Raw genomic sequence first — 21,693 nt, forward strand, 5'->3', positions numbered from 1 at the left:
ATCCCTTGTAAGTTGGCTTCCTAGGTATTTTATTCTCCTTGAAGCAATTGTGCATGGGAGTTCACTCATGATTTGGCTCTCTGTTTGTCTGTTATTGGTGTACAGGAATGCTTGTGATTTTTGCACATTGATTTTGTATCCTGAGACTTTGCTGAAGTTGCTTATCAGCTTAAGGAGATTTAGGGCTGAGACGATGGGGTTTTCTAAATATCACGTCATCTGCAAACAGGGACAATTTGACTTCCTCTTTTCCTAATTGAATACCCTTTATTTCTTTGTCCTACCTGATTGCACTGGCCAGAACTTCCAACACTATGTTCAATAGGAGTGGTGAGAGAGGGCATCCCTGTCTTGTGCCAGTTTTCAAAGGGAATGCTTCCAGTTTTTGCCCATGCAGTATGATATTGGCTGTGGGTTCATCATAAATACCTCTTATTATTTTGAGATACGTCCAATCAATACTTAGTTTATTGAGAGTTTTTAGCATGAAGGGCTGTTGAATTTTGTCAGACGCCTTTTCTGCATCTATTGAGATAATCATGTTGTTTTTGTCTTTAGTTCTGTTTATATACTGGATTACGTTTACTGATTTGTGTATGTTGAACCAGCTTTGCATTCCAGAGATGAAGCCCACTTGATCATGGTGGATAAGGTTTTTGATGTGCTGCTGTATTCAGTTTGCCAGTATTTTATTGAGGATTTTTGCATCGATGTTCAGCAGGGATATTGGTCTAAAATTCTGTTTTTGTTTTTTTTTGTTGTTGTTGTGTCTCTGCCAGGCTTTGGTATCAGGATGATGCTGGCCTCATAAAATGGACAGTGAATTTTTAGTGTAGCCTTTTAAAAAATTGAAAAAGTACTCTGTATTCTGGCTGTTGATTTTTTTCAAATGACAAAATTATATCATACGTACAATATCAATTCAGAGGTCCCTACAGATTTGTTCACTTTTCTTCAGAAGAGGATTTTAAATCATTGGATATTTCTTTGCTTTTTAAAGCCTTGAAATATGAATGAATGGGTAAATTATTGTTAGGGACTTAACTAACAATTAAAAAATGTTTGATTCAGTCCAGATTCCACATTTTTATGCCTCTGTTGTTTCACACAATGAGAACTTAAAATCAGGTTCCCTGGAATACAGTAACCTGGCAGTACAATTATGGCCTCTCAAACTCTGCTCCCACCCATGACTGGGGACCAAGAGACTTTCCTCAAAGACCCTTATTCAGCTGTTTCTAGAATTCCCCAAGGGTGGGAGGGATGAATAACTCTGCTCTTAAATACTGTCCTGACAGCTACCAAGAGACACTCTTACATTTCCTGCTCTCTTGATTTCTGCCAAGTGACTTCTCCTTCATCATTGATGCTACTGAGATGTTATCAAAGGCACCAAGGAAAAAAATCTCAGGAAGGTGCGCAGCCTCCAGGGTTTAAGCCACTCAAACTTCTCACATACTAAAGGCACACTAATCTCTGCTTATTTAATCTGCTTGAGGGCTTTAATTACTCAGAAAAGTGATGGAGCATAGTACAGTAGAACCTTGATTAACTGGAACACTGAATTGAGATAATGGGATTTTCTTGTTAATTTTGTCTTTAAGATCAATGGCAGGGCTGGAATCCCTGATGCTCTTGAAGCCCTTAGGATCACAGAAGTCATAAGAGTAGCAGAAGTCACTGCTGCAAGGTGGCTCAGGCCTGTAATCCCAGTACTTTGGGAGGCCGAGGCAGGCAGATCACTTGAACTCAGGAGTTCAAGACCATCCTGGAGAACAAGGTGAAACCCTGTCTCTACTAAAAATACAAAAGTTAGCCAGGCTAGTGGCCTGTGCCTATAATCCTAGCTACTTGGGAGGCTGAGGTGGGAAGATCGCTTTAGCCTGGGAGGCGGAGGTTGCAGTGAGCCAAGATCGCGCCACTCCAGCCTGGGCGACAGAGTGAGGAAAAAAAAAAAAAAAAAGAAAACAGTTTTGCAAAAAGCTTCCATTGTAGCTAACAACTTTGTATGTACCAAAGTTGGAAGCAGAATGGCTTCTAAGTTCCGTCTAGGAACAGGAGATCTAGTGGGAGTAATCTGGTTAGAAGTGGGTCCAAGGCAATCATAGATTACCTTGAGGCTGCATTTACTTAGAAAGTACACTTTTGTCACAAATCAGTAATTATATGATGGAGCTTTACAGAGTTGCTCATGGAGATTATGGGACAGATAAAGCCCTGTCCCAAAGCTATCTTTTGATGATGACAGGTGGAGAGAATTTGTCTCTTTTTAACTCATTGTGGATTGCCAGTTTATGCTGACAATATGCCAGAAGTGTGGTGACGTTTTAATGGACACTGGCAGAAATCCTCTGGGTTTAGGTAAAGACAAACAAAGGGAAATGATGTGCTGGTAAACCAGCTCTCCAGAAAAATTAACAAAAAAAAAGGACTTGATTGGTAGCATTTGCACTTTCCATGGTGTAAATACCCCCATCATGGTCAATTTCAAGCTACCAGCATGACATCACTGAATGCAGAGTTGAGAAGAGATGAGCACAATCAGTTCCTGCAAGCCAGTGCCAGCTGGCTCCAGCACACCACTGAGAAAGGGCCAAATAACTCCTGCGACCTCAACTCCCCGCTCTCACTTTTCCATGCAGACGGAATCAGATCGGAAAAACTTCCCTGCATTCCTAAGTAAAATATGATGAAGACAGAACTTCGAGAAACAGATATACCAGATAAACCTGGCATCATTTGCTGCGCCTGATAAGGATAAATATCATGCCTCAGTCCACAGTATTATGGCTAGTTCAAAGCAGACAGAATAGCATGGAAAAGGAGGAAAAAATCAGAAGGAAATAATTTGTCTTCTTAAAGTATGTGACAATAAGCTAGGGAGAAAATATGTGAGTTTGTATGGACAAACTTAAAACAAATGGCCTCTGTAAAGAAAACAAGCTGGATTTTGAACTGCAGTCAATGTTTTGTTCTTGTTTTTCTTTCTTTTATTAGAAATAAAGCTTAGTTCATATGAACATTGGCTGTCTCATCTTCCTCACAATCCTCATTTCAGCAATCCTCTTGGCCAGAGACGCCTCATGGGAGAGCCTGAGTCTGTGGTATTTCGGTAACAGTTGCTGATGTGTTGATACAGTCGAGAATCTCTCCTTGCTCACTATGAGGTAACTGCCTCAAGTACAGTCCAAAAAGATGATGTCAAAGATATATACAAACAAATGGTGACCTTGAAGACTTCTAAGGCATCTCTAATGGAACAAGGAGAGACGTACTTATTGGTCAGAGTCCTTCATGATCTGCTGAGAACATGTTTGAGCTGGGGAGGAACTGTCATCAAGAACCAAGAATTAGTCATTAGTAACATTGGCTAAGAGACTAACTGGGCATTCCAAAGCAATTAACTGGTAACTGGGCATTTCAAAGAAATTAGCTGCTTGCTTTGTGCCTTAGTTTCTCCAATCTAAGTTGGGAAATCATTAACTGTTGCATTTTTCATAGGAGTAAGTTATAAGATTTCATGAATTAATTTATTGAAAATAAATAATTTTAAAAGAAAGATTTTAAAGACAAGGCCCTGTGTATCACGGCTGTCTTCACTAAGCTGCATTGTAACAATTCCTGTATTATCTCTGTTATATTCCATTATGTGGCATAGAGACAGTTGAAAGACAACCTGTTTTACTGTCATGAATTTCAGGATATGCTTCTTCCAGCTGTGCATAGTTGTGTGCCTGCTAGTGGTCTTTTGGGGCAGGAAATATTAGCCAAAGAAGGTTAATGCTTCATCATAGGTTATATATAAATAGTGAAGCAATAAAAGACATAGTACTCTGATTTTTGTCATTCACTGAGCTGTGATATAAATCCAACATCTGGACCTCATACTTAGGAGCCAGCTTATTCACAGCGACTGATGAGTATAGTCAGCCTGGAGATTTTGCTTTTCCTCTTCTTATCCTCCTTTATTTCACAGAGCTTTGATTAGAAAGCCTTAGATAAATTTAACCCAAGTAAGATATAAAAATGGAAACAGAAATTATACTTATTTTTGTCTGTATATTATAGCTTTGGTATAATTGCCATGTCTTTCATCCCACAAGATCATAAACTGCTTGAGGGCAAAAACTGTCTAATTCACTCTTGTAACCCCTGCAGCAATTAGCATAGGGCTTTCACATGATGCACAAGCAATAAATCTTGGTGTAATTGGATTAGGCTAAAAAAACAAATGGCAGGGTATGGGAAAACGCAATGGATATCAGTACATTCTACTTAATCTCCAAAGGCAGCTCCACTCTGGCTCAGATAAATTAAAGAATGTAAAAAATGTGGACTGATATCTCAAAAGTTCTCAGAATCGTAAGGCCCTACTGGAATGCAACTAGTGGAAGCAACTAGAATGTTGCTTCTACTCATGGACTCTTTATTAAGATGAGGAATTGACAGGATTTCCCAGAAATTACAGAGAAATCAGAAAAGCCAAACTGTGACTAAAATGTGAAGAAACTAGAAAGATTTTGAATGACTCCAATAGGAAAAACTAAGCTCTGCCAGAGACAGGGGTTACCAACAGGCTGCTGACCAATGTGATAGGCCAATATTACACTCTCCCCAGATAACCTCTAATGAAATGTCTCCAGATCTTTTAATTCACTCCTCAGCATGTTAACACAGAGGTCCTGCATTATAGCAACTCCCCAGTTTGTTGAGAGAAGGAAATCTAAGCTACTAAAAGTTCTGAGAAAAGGAGACCATCCTGGCTAACACGGTGAAACCGCGTCTCTACTAAAAATACAAAAAATTAGTCACGTGTGGTGGCATGCGCTTGTAGTCCCAGCTACTCAGGAGGCTGAGGCAGGAGAATCACTTCACCCCAGAAGGCGGAGGTTGCAGTGAGCTGAGATCACGCCACTGCACTCTAGCCTGGGCGATAAGAGCGAGACTCTGTCTCAAAAAAAAATGTTAAATGGATAGTAAGAAAATATGGTCATGATTGGAGTGTGCTCTCTGTCCCTTCGAGAATAGAATAAAAGTTACAATGTGGAAACATATGTGGAAGTCCTTAAAATATGAAGGAGGGCAGGCATAGGACAATGAAAACCAAGCTATCCCTAATGCTGTAAAACAGAGTATAGTCACTCCTTGAGATGAGTCAAGCAGCTCAGGTTTGAAAAGATTTAGATAAATAAGTAGATGATCAATTTATAATAGGATACTAAAAAGAAGTTAGAAATATTTAAGTACCACTCCAGCCTTTGAGGAGAATGTCCTGGAGAGCAAGCGTCATATTATTTGACAAAGGTCACTGGGGATTGCTATCCAAAATAAACTCTAGGTTAGAAAGACCACACACTTGAACTAGCGCTTGGTAAGTTCTTCCTAACATTGAAGTACAAATTAGGCCATTATTAAGAAGTAATTCTCAATTAAAGAGGGAAGATAAATCAGCAAATCTTTCCTACTATACTAAATAAACCAGTCAACAAATATTTCTTGAGAATCTATTAAAGGCAAGTCACCCTGGATATCCTACCTCACCTCAGTCAATAAAAAAAAATGCATTTGCATGACCACATATTATTGCTATGATGGTTTGCTTTTCTTGTTAATGTATAAGTCAATATTTTAGGGGTTTAAACTTGGTAAAAACCTGTAATAATTGCATTGAGCAGATGACATAAATAAGATAGGAAAATAACTTATGGATATTTTTATGACCTTCATTTTGAAAATCCATCATGGGCTCTTTGGGCAACTTTTTGGGAATGTAACATTATTTCAGAATAAAAAGTTTTAAAAATACACTGTGGCAAAATGAAAATAAAAAGCAAATAAGCACTGAGATACAAGCTGATCTTTTAAAATGCTCAACTCCAAGTCAATAAAATTCTAAGAATCTGGAAATTCTGGATTCCATCTGCCTTCTCCAACCTTCATGGCAAACCAATTAGGTTTACTGCCAAGTCTGTGATTGTGTAGTAAGTGAAAGAGAAATTGCAGGTGAAGAGAATTTTCACTATAGAGGGCTTACTGAAGACATTAAACAACATTTGCAGTATTAAAAATCATGCAACCTGTAAGAGGGAAATGCTGAGACCCATCTACAAAGTGGAATGGCAGGCAAGATTGACTTCCTGCGATCAAGAATCACATAACTCCATGAGACCACAGGTGAGGGCTCACTGGGAAATGGCCCCACCAATTTACCACTCTGTTCTTTGACTCCATGGACTTCTCTTAAGAAATGGGTGTGACAGGCCGGGCACGGTGGCTCACACCTGTGATAGCAGCAGTTTGGGAGGCTGAGGCAGGCGATCACCTGAGGTCGGGAGTTCAAGACCAGCCTGACCAACATGGAGAAACCCCATCTCTACTAAAAATACAAAATTAGCCAGGTGTGGTGGCACATGCCTGTAATAACAGCTACTCGGGAGGCTGAGGCAGGAGAATAGCTTGAACCCCAGAAGCGGAGGTTGCAGTGAGCCGAGATGGTGCCATTGTACTCCAGCATGGGCAACAAGAGCAACGTCTCAAAAAAAAAAAAAAAAAGGAATGACAGAAGAGTGACACTTCCTCTTTTTTCCCACTCTATTTCATAAATCCATGTCTACACACATGCAGGATCCCCAGCCAGTGTCATTCGTGGAGTTAGCCCTCCCTGATTCCTTAACACCCCTGCAATGGATGAAGGACCAATGAGTTCTCAGAAGGGCAATCTTTTTACTATCAGAGAGGAAACAAAGAAGGGAGAAAATTGTTCAAAGTGAACCCGTAGATAGCTTTATATTTATGGTCCACAATGAAAAATCTTGGAGTGAAAGTGTAAAGTTTCTTAATTGTTTTGGGAAATGATTCCCTAACTTATTTGTCCAATTTTTAGATCAGATGAAAAATGAAGAGTATTAGAAAATTTGTAGTTAGAATTCATTCTGCTCCTGGAACATCTATTAAACAAAAATAAAGTCAATCCATAGTTTTTTTTTTTTTTAAGAAATTTTATTATCCAAATTATATTACTTAATTAAAGCTCTTTTTAACATAATCAAGCCAAAACAATCAGCAGAAAGAAAAGCATATATCTGTAAATGTTTATGCCAAAAGCATTAGCATTACAAGCATGGATTAATTTTAATAGATTATCAAAGAAATAAACAATTTTAATATGCATTTCAAAAATCTACCAATTTTTAAAAACATTTTTCTGAAAAACATAAATATTTTGGTAACATAATCTCACATTATCTTAAGGGGAAAAATAGATATATCCCTGACTTGTAGTGAGTCACTGGGTGGCTCACTTCACTTTTCTGTGTCTTATTTGTAAAATAATGGAATTGTACTTCATCAGAGGTTGCAAACTGGTGACCCATTGGCCATAACCAGCCTGTGGACATATCCTATTTGCCTAGCATGTTTTTAAAATTGGGAAATATCACATTCAAATTCTGATTCCTCATTTCTGTTAAACAATTATAAGATTGGCAACACTGGGTCGACATTCCCATGTAGCAACAAAAGGCATACACTGAATAGCAGCTGTCCCCCTTGGATAAGGCATGAACTCCTGGTGTTATGTTATCTGCCTGACTATTTAGGCATCTAAGTTTTTGATAAAATGGATTACCTCTAAATTTTCTTTCAGTTCTAACATTCTCATATTAGATTCAGCTGTACAGCAAAAGGGTCATTTAACCTCTCTAAGCCTCAACTTAATTTGAATGTGGAGATAATAATAATGTCTGACTGCCATTTGAGCTTTGTAGAGACAAAATGAAGTCGTGAATGGTGGCTACTCAGCACAGCACTATACATGTAGAAAGTACTTAATAAATAGAAGAGGTAACAATAAAGGCAAATAATGGTAAACACAATGACTCAAATATAATTTTATGATGTTCAATCCAATTTAACATACTACTGATTCTTCTCTTTCAAATGCAGCATTGATCCCACCAAAAAATCAGTTATTTGCCTCTAATTATCAGATACATTTCCCTCAGTTAATACTAAACAGGTTGGGATTCTTCAATGAGATTCAGCCAATTAAAACAAGTATTCTTTGAGTGTCTCTGGTTCTCATATTCTCCACTTCTGGTTGAACCAGCTGTCAATATTTGATTTGTTGTAAGCTTTGATCCTACTTGATATGCTTTCTAAGTACATAGTCTACTATTGGTTATTCTTATTAAATACAAATAACCAATTTAATAGAGAGTTTGTGCTGGGCTTCTCATTGATACAAGAGCCACAAATGAGCTCATCTTTGTTATAAATGTTTTTCCACAATTGTAATTATATTGATGTTCATATTGTGTAAAATAACTCATTCAATAAAGCAGTACTTTGATTTATAACATCAATAAAAGGACCTCACAGGAGTTTTTGTCATAGGTGCCCCCACCATCGTAAGTTGCTTTACAGTCAGCCAATCACTTGCCACTCACCTAGCTCACTTCCTCAGACACACCCTTTATATGTTAGTTTGTTATATTAATAATGAAGCTTAAATGGACATGTTCCAGTGTGTGACTGGCACAGATTTATCCACATTTTAAAAGCTTCATTGTTAAATTAAACTAACTTACACATACTGCTCCTGTGTATATGTATATTTGTAGAGAAAAAAATTTGTAAGTTCTATCCCAGCAATACCTTAGGACAGGTAAAAATATTTCAAACAATTAAAATAATTTATAATCCCCATGGAGTTTGTTTTATTGGGATTTTTACCTGTAATTGTGTAAATGTTACTTATATCACCTCACAACTTGTGACTGATTAAAGAGAATTGGGCCAGTATAAAGGGTGTTCCACTGACTTTCAGTCCAGTATAAATTCGAGGCTGAGACAAGATAGAAATAGAGCTGTAGTAGGCTATGCATTCTGACTTCCACTCCTACCTCCATCCCCTCTCCTACCATCTCTGCAATAACCACTCTTCCCCAAGTGCAGCCCCTCCAACTCATACACTTCAAAGCTCTTAGGAAAATATTTTCAACACAAAAGTGGTTTTGTGTCAATTCTCTGCTCAAGACTCTTGAGTCATTTGCCAAGATTCTTTGAGCTATTCCCCAAAATAAACTTCTTACTCTTACACGACCTAAGCTTTTCAAGGTCTTTATACTCTTTTCTCGTCCTTCCCCTCAAAGTACCCTGTACTGAACCATGTCCTACTGATCTCTGTTCCCTAAACACACCACCCTTTCTCAAGGTCTCTGGAACTCTGTCTCTCTCCTACTCCCCACACTATTAATCTTATTCTTCCTCAAATCTCATTGCAAGCATTACTTTCCCTTCCCTGACTTCCTTAGGAAAACTTAGCTGCTTCTTTTCTTACTCTCTTTGAACACTGGTTCACATGTAATTATGGCAGCCACCATGTTTATTTGCCTATATGTGAGCTTCTTGAAAGCAGGAACCACATTTAATTTTTTTTCTTTTTACTCCCAGCACTTACTACATCCTAGCACATCATAGCCAACACAGTATCTGCTAAATATTGAATAAATGAACCTGCTGAATTTCTGTAGTCTATATATTTGTAGATTCCATTTGGCAAAGTCATAAGACTGTGCTTGTTAGTACTATATTAATTAACAACATATTTTTGCACCTCTTTTTTTGAACACATTTTTCCTTCTTCATTTATTCCTTTAGGACAGTCCATCTGTTTGTGCTTAATACCTATTAACAACAACAAACTATCCAATCCCGTCAACATGGTAAGATCATTATTTTGCTGAATCTTACAAATTTGAAACTTTCTTAGCATTTATAGGACATTTGTTGTAAAATTTAAAGCATCACCATGTCATAGACTACTTTGAGAACTAATTTCAAAATATAAAATCAGATTTACAGAGAGAAAACTTAAGAGATCTTGATTTACAATCACCCAGTTTTCAAAACTCACAAATTTTCATTTTCTGAAGCTATTGCTATAGTTAGATTCTCCTTAAGAATTTATATTTATTAGAATATATTTATTCTTAGAAACAAATCCTCCAGTTGTTCCATTCACCGTTCAAATCTTCCTCTTCATAGCTAATGGCAGATACTATGCTAACTACTATGGAGTAGTGTTTGCAGCTGCAATCACTATAAAATATTATAAACTCCTATACTAAACAAGGCAAAGCCCAAATTCTCTAGAGTGACATATCTGCTTCTTATTATAGTTACTGAATGCTGTGGATGTAACCACTATCCATCTCAGTAAAATCTCCCTCTTGCATGTTTAGCCTAAAATTTAAATGAGCTAACCTACCTTTCACAGCCATTCACAGAGAAGATTGTGCCTCTGCAGAATGGCATGCTTCCTGTGAAAGTGCTATGCACCTCAGTGGTTTCAAATCCATGGTAGCTTCTTTAGTGGTAAACATTTCATTTACCTGGGTTCACACTCCTTGACTTTCACTTGGACAAACCTGAAAGCTCAAGGAAGCTAGAACTGCCAACTTTCGCATAGTTTCTAGCCGCAACCATCAGTCTCTCCCTGGCAATGAAAGGAGACTAAACCTTGGTTTGCCCCAGTTCACCTGGGAAGATGATGACTCTTTCATTGCATCTGAGCCAAGGATGACGTTCTCCAGCAAATGTAAACCGGGTGCACAACGTTCCAATAGTTCTATAATTTGGGGGGTTGGATTCTTTACACACAATGTGGCACATTTCCTGAGCTGGCTAATTGAGCCAGTTGCTTCTAAAAAGCTAATGCCAAGAGTCTGGCCAATCATTTAAAACACCTTCCCCTTTTGTTTTTTTAAATAGTCCATGTTCAGTTCCTTGGTTAACATTGGTGTCATATCAAATGAAGTCACTGAACCTTAGGGAGGAGACAACTTGCCTCCAAAAAAGTAGCATATTATTCAGAGGAGACGTTTAGTCAAAACCAAAAAAGAAACGATTAAGGCATAAGTATGGTATGAACAATTCTACAAACTTCTGTCATATTAAAAACCTTTACATATTTTTAGCTAAAACAAAGTTTGAGTGCAAGTAGGGAAAAAAGAAAGAAAATGGTTATAAACATAGAAAAGTAGAATTTTAGATTTCTTTAAAGAGTTCTTTTTTCCCCTGCAAGAAACACTGGTAATAAAACTTAGAATTTAATTCCCTGAAAATCAGGTGCAATATACATTTATTTTCTTCGTTCGTTTTTAATTGGCAGGAAGCATTTTCAATGAAAACTCTAGTTCACCACACATTAGCTTGAGCCAAGAATTGCATTTTCAAATTTCAAAAGACCTTTGGATGAGGTCAAGGTCTCCTAAAGAGAATGTGCAGGGAGCCCTGGGATTCTACTTGAAGACGATTTGAAGAGAAGAGGATAACAATGCTCTTCATCCCTGGGTTTCTAGTCCTGTGCTTTACCTTAACAAGCTGAGATTATTTAAAATATTCATAGGACACAAAGATAGATGGAGGCTAGTTGTCTAGGGAATAAAGAATAGTGAATTTTGAAAGCTAATGTTAAGGACTGAAAGGTACTGAAGTTATTTTTGCATTTCAGGTGTACAGGATTTTGATCAAGGATACTTTGGAAAGATCTTTTTTTTTTTTTTTTTTTTTTTTTTAACTGTGGCTCCAGACCTTTCCAGTGTGCCCTTAGCTAAATATCCAGGTGAGGCTACATGTATTAAATCTTCATCTTAAAAACAAACTGTATTTAAAAACCTAAATGCACCCAGAGGTAGTCACAAATACAAATCAGACATCTTTTCCCATTCTTTAAATATTGAGCCCTTGAAGAAATCAAACCAGGTACCAATATACAAGAAAGAGAATTCCTTCAGGATTCTTCATTGGCACTTTTCAAACAGAAAAAAATAAAAATAATTGTAATATCACATTATTTTATAGGGAGCTGTTCCCTACATATAGAATAATACCTCCCACATAGATGAGGAAAAAAGTCTTTGTAATTTTGCTTCAAAGATAGCACGCCAGACACTAAATAAGTTTGAAAATTCTGTTTACATTTGAACATTCAAATTTATTAAATTTACTTTAATCTGGTGGTAAACACACAGCGTGGATTTTGTCATGCCTTCCTCCTAGATCACTAATTAGTTGTGGCATCCTTTGACTGCTGAGCCTGAATTCATTCTCAGAAGCCTTCTCAATACATCACTGGAACAGTCTCTACTAATAGGTGAGAGTTACTATTTACAAGGATATGTATTTAGCATTTCTGATCTCAATTCTTTTAAAATGAAACATGATTAATTATTATGTGTTATTACTGTATAAATAAGATAGCAAATATATCCCTTTAAAGATAAATGCCTTACAAAGACTTCATATCCAGGAACCCAAAAGCAAATGCAACAAAAAAAAAGATAAATAGATTGGACTCAATTGAACTAAAAAGCTTCTGCACAGCAACGGAAATAATCAGCAGAGCAAACACACAACCCAAAGACTGGAAGACAATCTTTGCAATCTATGCATCTGACAAAGAACTAATATGCAGAATCTACAAGGATTATAAACAAAACACCAAACAATCCCATCAAAAAGTGGGCTAAGAAAAGACAATTCTCAAAAGAAGATACACAAATGGCCAACAAACATATGAAAAAATCCTTAACATCACTAACGATCAGGGAAATGTAAATCAGAACCACAGTGTGATACCACCTTACTCCAGCAAGAATGGCCATAATAAAAAAAATAATAGATGTTGGCGTGGATGTGGTGGGATACACTATTGGTGGGAATGCAAACTAGTACAACCATTATGGAAAACAATGTGGAGATTCCTTAAAGAACTAAAAGTAGAACTACCATTTGATTCAGTAATTCCACTACTGGGTATCTACCCAGAGGAAAATACGGCATTATACGAAAAAGATACTTGCACACGCATGTTTATAGCAGCACAATTCGCAATTGCAAAAATATGGAACCAGCCCAAATGTCCAGCAATCAGCAAGCGGATAAAGAAATTGTGGTATATATGCACCATGGAATACTACTCAGTCATAAAAAGGAATGAAATAATGGCATTTGCAGCAACCTGGATGGATTTGGAGACCATTATTTTAAGTGAAGTAACTCAGGAATGGAAAACCAAACTTCGTATGTTCTCTCATAAGTGAGAGTTAAGCTATGAAGACGCAAAGGCATAAGAATGATACAATGGACTTTGGGGACTTAGGGGAAAGAATGGGAGGGGAATGAGAGAGAAAAGACTGCATATTGGGTACAGTGTACACTGCTCAGGCGATGGGTGAACCAAAATCTCGGAAATCACCACTGAAGAATTTATTCATGTAACCAAATACCAACTGTTCCCCAAAAACCTATTGAAGTTTAAAAAAGAAAAAAAAGATAAATGCCTTCGCTGGGCATGCGCCTGTAATCCCAGCTACTCAGGGGTTGAGGCAGGAGGATACCTTGAGCCCAGGAGTTCAAGACCAGCCTGAGAAACAGCAAGACCCCATCTGTATTTTTTTTAATGCCTAGGTAGCCTGGCTAAACACACAATTAATTAAACCCGAACAAGAGTAGGACATTGAAGGAAATGCATTTAAAAACTAATGATATTTATTTGACTGCTATGGCAAAAATCCTGAGACATTTACTCCCAGCTTAACTATCTTAAAGTCTGAGTATTTAAAGTATGAGTGTTTATGACTCATTGAAAATAATCAGTGGAATCTGCAATTGCACTCAGAGTAATATGATAACCAGTTAGAAACTATTACTTCAGGTTAAAATACACATAACTCTGAATACTATGTTGATATATCTGATTATTTTATTTAAAAAAAAATTCTTTTTTTAGAGACAGCATCTCACTCTGTCACCCAGACTGGAGTGCAGTGATGCAATCATGGCTTACCCCCATGCAGCTTTTAAACTCCTGGGCTCAAGTGATCCTCCCATCTCAGCTTCCTGAGTAGGTAGAACTACAGGTGCACACCACTGTGCCTGACTACTTAAAAACTTTTTTTTTTTTTTTGTTAGAGATGGCAGGGCCAAGGAAGTGGCCCGGCAGGTGGAGGGGTCTTGCTCTGTTGTCCAAGCTGGTCTTGAACTCCTGGCCTGAAGTGATCCTCTCACCATTGCCTGTCAAAGTGTTGGGATTACAGGCATGAGCCACCATGCCCAGGCTAAACTAATTCTTGATTTCAAGAGATGTTCTATAAATATTCTGTAATTGTTTAATAAGAATACCAATGAATTCTTTTAAAATAATCAGAGGTCAAGTGAAGTGCCTCACACCTGTAATTCCAATATTTTGGGAGGCCAAGACAAGAGGATCACTTGAGGCCAGAAGTTTGAGACCAGCCTGGGCAATAAAGCAAGACCACATCTCTATTTAAAAAATTAAAAAATTAGCTGGATGTGGTGGTATGTGCCTGTAGTCCCAGCTACTGAGGAGGCTGAAATGAGAGGATTGTTTGAGCCCAGGAGTTTCAGGCTGCAGTGCAATTATGCCACTGCACTCCAGCCTGGGGGACAGTAATAAGAACTTCTCTCTTAAAAAAGAAAGAAAGAAAGAAAAAAAAAAAGAGTGGCCGCACATGGTGGTTCACACCTGTAATCTCAGCACTTTGGGAGGCTGAGGCGGGCAGATCATCTGAGGTTGGGAGTTCGAGACCAGCCTGACCAACATGGAGAAACCATGTCTCTACTAAAAATACAAAACTAGCCAGGCATGGTGGTGCATGCCAGTAATACCAGCTACTCAGGGAGCTGAGGCAGGAGAGTTGCTTGAACCTGAGAGGCAGAGGTTGCAGTGAGCCGAGATGGCGCCAGTGCACGCCAGTCTGAGCAACAAGAGCAAAACTCCATCTCAAAAAAATTAGTTTATAAAAGTAATGTAATCAATTTATACTTCGGAGGAAATATAAGTTCAAATGCTAGTGGACTTCTCATTTCATGTTGGGGCAGCAGGGATAAGGATTGGGTGTCAGGGAGTGAGAGGAAACCACGTTTCACAACAATTTCAAAAAGCAAGCCATTGACTTGCCATGATGTTTAGATTGAGGAACTGCTTTGATATGTTGATCTGTATAAACAGTATAAACAAAATTCAAAGGCAAACTACAAAATAGAAACATTATTTATAAATATTATATATAAATATGTAAATATATAATACATATTATATATATATGTAATTTGTATTAATGATTAATACATATTTGTCATTAATATAATAATAAAAATATCAATAATTATAGTAGAACTAGAACTCATAAATCGATATAAAACACTAATATATAGAAAAATAGGCAAAAGGTAACAACACGTGATTCCCAAAGAAGATAAACAAATTTCCACTCTAACATGAAAATATATTTAACCTCATACATATATCAAAGTGCATTTAGAAAAATTAGTGACATTTATGGCAAAATAATAATAAAATATCATTTAAAAAGAGTTATAAAAGCCAGGCACAGTGGCTCCAGCCCGTTATCCCAGCACTTTGGGAGGTCAAGGCAGTCTGATCACTTGAGGTCGGGAGTTTGAAACCAGCCTAGCTAATATGGTGAAATCCCGTCTCTACTAAAAATACAAAAGTTAGCCAGATGTAGTAGCCTGCACCTGCAGTCCCAGCTACTCAAGAGGGTGAGGCAAGAGAATCGCTTGAACCCAGGAAGCGGAGATTGCAGTGAGCCGAGATTGAGCCATTGCACTCCAGCCTGGGTGTCACAGCGAGATTCTGTCTCAAAAAAAAAAAAAAAAAAAGGAATTATAAAACTAAATGCTGGTAAATGTATGGTGAGATAAGCACTCTCATACACAACTAACAGAAATATCAATTAATGTGAGGTAGCATGTAAAAAAAATTCCATTTTTTCTTCCTGTTAAATAATTTGACAAGTTGTATAAAGAGGTTTAAAAGTAGCCATTCGTTTGGATCCAATAATTCCAACTTCTGGGACTTTATCCTTAAGTTATTATCAGAGATGCAACCAGGAATTTATTGACAAGGATTTTTACCAAAGTTTTAATAATATTATTGAATTCCAAATTCCACAACATTGGAAACAACTTAGATGACCCATAATGAGGGAGTTATCAAATAAGTTACAGTTTATTCACATTATAGGAAATTACACAGAAAATAAGAATTAGATATAAAACTATTTCTTAGGCATAATACTAATCTTGTGACTATAGTATTTAAGTGATTCAGAAGGACAAAATATGAAAAAATACATCAAACTACTCAGCAGTTATTTTGGGTGGTGAAATTCTGTATGATTTTTTTTCTTTATGCTTATTTTTTCCTAAGTAGTCTATAGTGAAGATGTATTCCTTTTGCATTAAAATTTATTTTTAAAAAGTAAGATATTACACCATTTAACATGAAGGTGTCATATTTTGATGAGAGAAAAAGCCAGATGGAAGAATAAAAGGAATGATCAAGAACGTTGATAACTGAAACCCTAGTCCCCATTGATAGGTGTTTTGTACTATAAAGTGTTCGCTGTAATTTCCAGCAGGGCAAGGGACTGCAGATGACACAGCAGACTCACCATCGGGCTCAAGCCAAGATTAGTACATCTTGGATTACCCTAAACTGGTCATCTTGGATTACCCCGTACAGAGTTGTAAAGCTGTTGTCTTTTTCTCCTGTCTTTCTCCCCTTTGTTTTGCTTTGCTTCTTTAGTCATCTTACCCGAAGGCCCATTTTCTCCATGAAATTTATTTCCACCTGTACCCACTGCAACTTCTATGCCCCTAGAAAACTACAATATGTATTGTCTAGATCTCTCCGTTGGCACTGAAATATATTGTTCTGTTTGGGGGTTAATTGAGATTTTGATGCTTCAACTAGATTTTTAAGCTCCACTAAGGCAGGGATAATATTGAAAATTCTTTTGTAACCCTATATAGTCATTCAATAAATATCTATTGTGCACATAGTATGTGTTAGACAACTGTTTGAAGTGTTAGAGATTACATAGGTGAAAATTTTATAAGAGAGGGAGAAAGGCTGGGAATAATGGCTCACACCTGTAATCCCAGCAATTTGGGAGGCTGAGGTGGGAGGATTGCTTGAGGCCAGAAGTTTGAAACCAGCCTGGGCAACATAGCAAGACCCCATCTCTACCAAAAATTTAAAAAGTTAGCCTAGCTTGGTGTTATGCGCCTCTAGTCCTAGCTATCTGGAGGCTGGTGCACGTGGATCACTTGAGTCCAGGGGTTCAAGGTCACAGTGAACTATGATCAGGCCAGAGCACTCCAGCTTGGGTGAAAGAGAGAAAGAGAGAAAAAAAAATCTCTGTCCTTAAAGGCTTAAAATCTAGTGGCAAAGCCTGGTACTTGGCGCCATGTCATGTGATGCAAATATACAGTAAGTCATAACAATGGTGGTGACAGTAATGAAAACAGAAACAATGACAAAGAACTCTATATTAGTTTTCAATTGCTGCCATGACAAATTACCATAAATTTCAAGGCTTAAAACAACATCCATTTATTATCTCACAGTTTCTGCAGATCAGAAGTCCAGGTACAGTGTGGCTTAGTTGGTTCTTTTGCTTAGGGTCTCTCAATGATAAAATCAAGGTGTTTCAGGGATGTGTTCTTTACTGGAGGCTCTGCGAAGAACCTGTCTCCAAGATCATTCAGGTTGTTAGCAGGATTGTGGTCCTTACAGCTGTAGGACTGAGGTCTCTGCTTTTTTATGGATATCAGCAGAGAGGCCTTTACTTCCTAAAATTTTTTCTTTGAACTTCATATTAGAACCCTACATCTCAATACCAGCAATAGTGCATTGAGTCCTTCTCATGCTTGGAATCTCTCTGACTTTCCCTTTTGCAGCATCTCTCTTCCCTCTAGCTGGATGAAATGCTCTGCTTTTAAAGATGCATGGGATTAGATTGGGCCCACTTGGATGATTCAAAATAATCTCCTCATCTTAAGGTCCATAACCCTAGTCACATCTGCAAAGTCTCTTTTGCCATGTAATATTCATAGGAGTCAGAGATTAAGGTGTGGACATCTTCAGGGGGGCTATTCTGCCAACTACAAACAGTAACAACAAAGAATAACTAAATGGAATACTGCTAACCAAAATTATGGATTAAAGAAATTTAATTAGAGTCCATGAAGTCCCATGTCTTTTCTTATGATGAGAAACATTTCTACAATAGGCCTGATTTCCTGATGACTAAATCTAGAACATATTGACAATCTTTTGCTTGTCAATGTTTTTAATTAGCAGAAACCAATTTTAGCCATAGTTGAGTTTTCTCCTAATTACTCATTTCATTTTTGTTGGATCAACTAATTTATTCTCATCTTTGTCCTAACATCAGTCAGACATTGAGGAACCAAGGAACAAGAAATGTTTGTTTTGAGGCAGCAGGGGATAAAAAAGAAGAGCCGTGCATTACCTCATAACACCCAAAATTATGTAACTTCTCCACAGGATAAGATCCGATCCTACAGTAAATAGAAAGGGTACCTAGGAGGTGGGAGCATTAGAAAGAAAGCTGTCTGGCATTTTTGGGGATGGAAAGAACAGAGTGGTCAAGGACTAATCCTGTGGCACCACAAACAGACTTTCAAGAGATTGGGGGGGTGGGGGGACAATGCCAAATTCATATGACAGACATCTCTTTTAATGCTTGTACAGTGCCACTTATTCATTTGAAGAAGCAAAAGGAAATGCTTTCAACCCGGATCCCAGACACAGAAAGGAGCCCAGGTTTAAAAGCTCCTCCCTGCCAAGGACAGAGTGCCACTCAACTGCATCTTTGCCCATAAGGTGAATCAGTTGCCCAGGCCCTTTGATGACATCACAACTTGAAGGACAAAAAAATAAAATAAAATTGTGAGCATTTTTTTCACGGCATGAAATGTATCCAAAGCTCATTTTTATTGAGATGTCCAAACATCACTGCTAGTTGGGAAGAAAAATAACTAAAGAAGAAAAATTTTTAATGAAATTGATACTGGATTTTTGAGACAACCAAATTAGAAAATGCAGGCAAAGTGCTTTGTAAATTGTGGGGGGAAAATTTTTTTAAAGGTGATTGCTATTACTATTCGCAATTCCAACTCCTTTCTCTCACCATTGAGATAACTGATCCCAATCAACCTCAGAACAGCTTGACTTCCTCAAGGTCATGCCATTCCCTTGCTCAAATAACCTTCCAGGACTCTCCACTGCCCACCAGAAAAAGTTTTACCTCTTAGACTTTCCATTCAAGGCTTTCTTATCTTGATGCATTTACCTTTCATATCAAATCACCAGTGAATTACTGAACAGCTACTAAAGTCAAGATACTATTAGGCTGCTACGGGCATGGGCGGAGTCACAAAATATGATCTATTTCTTAAAGTACTTTACAATCCCACTGTTTCCCGTATGAACAATAACTATATAGTTAAACTCATCTGCTTACTCTACTCCAGACTTACTCTCAACTTTTATACCTTGACATCTTTATTTATGCCTTTTCCCTCACCTAAAATGCTCTCCAAAAAAACTACTTCTTTCTTGCAAAATAACACATATCCTCCCAGGCCCTGCTCAAGTGATATCTCTCCTAAGTCTTCCCCTACCCTAAGAGGCTAGTGGTTCTCAACCAGAGAGATTTTCCTCCCCAGGGAACATTTGACAATGTCTGGAAACATTTTTGGTTGTCACAAAGGGGTTGAGGGTACTACTGGCATGTATGAGCAAAAGCCAGAGATTCTGCTAAACATTTTACCATGCATAGGACAGCCCCCAGCCCCAACAACAAAGATTTATCCAGCCCAAAATGCCAATAATGCTGATATTGAGAAAGAAGCAGTATCTCCTCTCAACTCCTAGAACACCAAATATGTAAACAATCTTTTGGCATCTAGCATATGTTGTAACATATATTTATTTGTCACATTTAGCAAATAAATGTACAGGACATTCGGTTAAGTTGGAATCTCAGATAAAGAACAAATAAGTTTTCAGTGTAAGTGTGTTCCATTTAATATTTTACATACACTTATACAAAAAAAGTAATATCTTTTTTTTTTTTTTTTTTTTTTGAGATGGAGTCTCGCTCTGTCGCTAGGCTGCAGTGCAGTGGCACAAGCTCAGCTCACCGCAACCTCCCCATCCTGGGTTCAAGTGATTCCCCTGCCTCAGCATCCCAAGTAGCTGGGATTACACCACCATGCCCAGCTAATGTTTGTATTTTTAGTAGAGACAAGGTTTCACCATGTTGGCCAGGATGGTCTCAATCTCTTGACCGCCTCGGCCTCCCAGAGTGTTGGGATTACAGGTGTGAGCCACCATGCCCAACCCAAAAGTATTCTTTCTTTATCCAGTATTCTCTTTGTTATTTTTTCTTATCCACATGTATTATTTTCCTAAATGATATGGAAGTTTGTAAAAGACAGGAAAAATTTTATGCTGTTCAGCCTTCTTTCAGCATTTAATTCATACCTATGGAAAGCACTGAAAAAACCTTTATCAATAACAATGATAAAATATTTTTTATATCCTTTAGTAGCTATGAGCACTGTAGGCTTACAGTTATTACTGCCATATTTTACAAGTTTCAACATCCTCACGACTCCCTCATCCTTATGTTGAGTCTTCAAGCCCCACACTATCATGAAGACAACAAGTAAGAGTGGAAATAAAAAAATGCCAGATCCTAAATTGGTCAGATGAGTCTGGCTCAAATTGAAAATGCAGTGTGTTGAGTTTGGCACAACACAAAGACATGTACCTAAAGCTCTGTTTCATTTGATTATCCACTTCTCTACATGTACACTTCTTCATAGAACTGCCCTTTATACATAACTGCTCAAGAGCTTAGGGTAGAAAGGAGGAGTGAACTACCTGTGGCAAACCCTCTTTCTGTTATGACTGATGTGGCGTAAAATGTCCTAAAATCAGGCCAGGGTTAGAAACTCAAAATCCGTAGGCACTGGAAAGATTATCCTCCACCCCACTTTCATATGGAATTCAAAATAAGTTCCACAAAGTTAGAACTTCCCCCATAGTGTCTACTACACTGATGCTTTTTAAAAAATCTAATTCTTTCAAACAAAGTCTCCCTTTCTCTCTTTCTCTAGTTTCTGTTTTATCAATGCCCTAAGCACATGTTTAGCCTTCTCAGAGAGAAATCAGCAGTGGCTAAAAGGAATGGTCATTGTCTGACATCCCTATCCTAACAATGTTGAAAAATACTCTTTTTTAGAATAGATATATCTATGAATACAAAATTAATCAATCAGGAACATTTCCAAAAATCTGATCTAATGGAAGTCTGGCCTATCCCTTTAATCATTCTAATATGGAAAACTCCAAGGAGAACAAAACCACATATTTTTTAAAAACCTTTTGCCTAGAACGTTGGTTTTTCAGTGGAGTGGAGGAGAGAGCAATTTTGCACCACCACCTCACCCACCCCACCAATAAGGTTACCAGATTTAGCAAATTAATCATCAGAGTGCTCAATTAAATCTGAATTTCAGACAAAAAACAAGTAAGTTTTTAGTATAAATATGTCCAATTAAATATAATAAAATGATTCATTCTTTATCTGACATACAAATTTAACTGGGTATCTTGTATTTTATCTTTCAGTGTCTCTCCAGGGGACATTTGGCAATAGCTAGAGACATTTGGGGATGTCAAAACTAGGAAGGACGCTACTGCATCAGGTGGGTAGAGGCCAGGAATGCTGTTAAACATTGTACAATGCCTACAACAGCACA

The 21,693-nt window shown here is 37.6% G+C and overlaps 1 protein-coding gene across 3 annotated transcripts in view; it reads right to left on the reverse strand.

Moving 5' to 3' along the window:
- Positions 1 to 21,693, reverse strand: part of FILIP1 (filamin A interacting protein 1) — a 205,530-nt gene that overhangs the window by 149,498 nt on the left and 34,339 nt on the right. The window contains exon 2 of one of the 3 annotated variants that reach the window (XM_011965830.1): positions 17,419 to 17,584. The exons of the other annotated variants lie outside the window; for them this stretch is intronic. Coding sequence (XP_011821220.1) covers positions 17,419 to 17,421 — 3 coding nt within the window. The 5' untranslated portion in view covers positions 17,422 to 17,584. The remainder of the gene's footprint in view (positions 1 to 17,418; positions 17,585 to 21,693) is intronic. 3 annotated transcript variants of the gene reach the window in all.

Source organism: Mandrillus leucophaeus, unplaced genomic scaffold (assembly GCF_000951045.1).
Source record: "Mandrillus leucophaeus isolate KB7577 unplaced genomic scaffold, Mleu.le_1.0 Scaffold738, whole genome shotgun sequence".
In the NCBI taxonomy this organism is placed as follows: Eukaryota; Metazoa; Chordata; class Mammalia; order Primates; family Cercopithecidae; genus Mandrillus; species Mandrillus leucophaeus.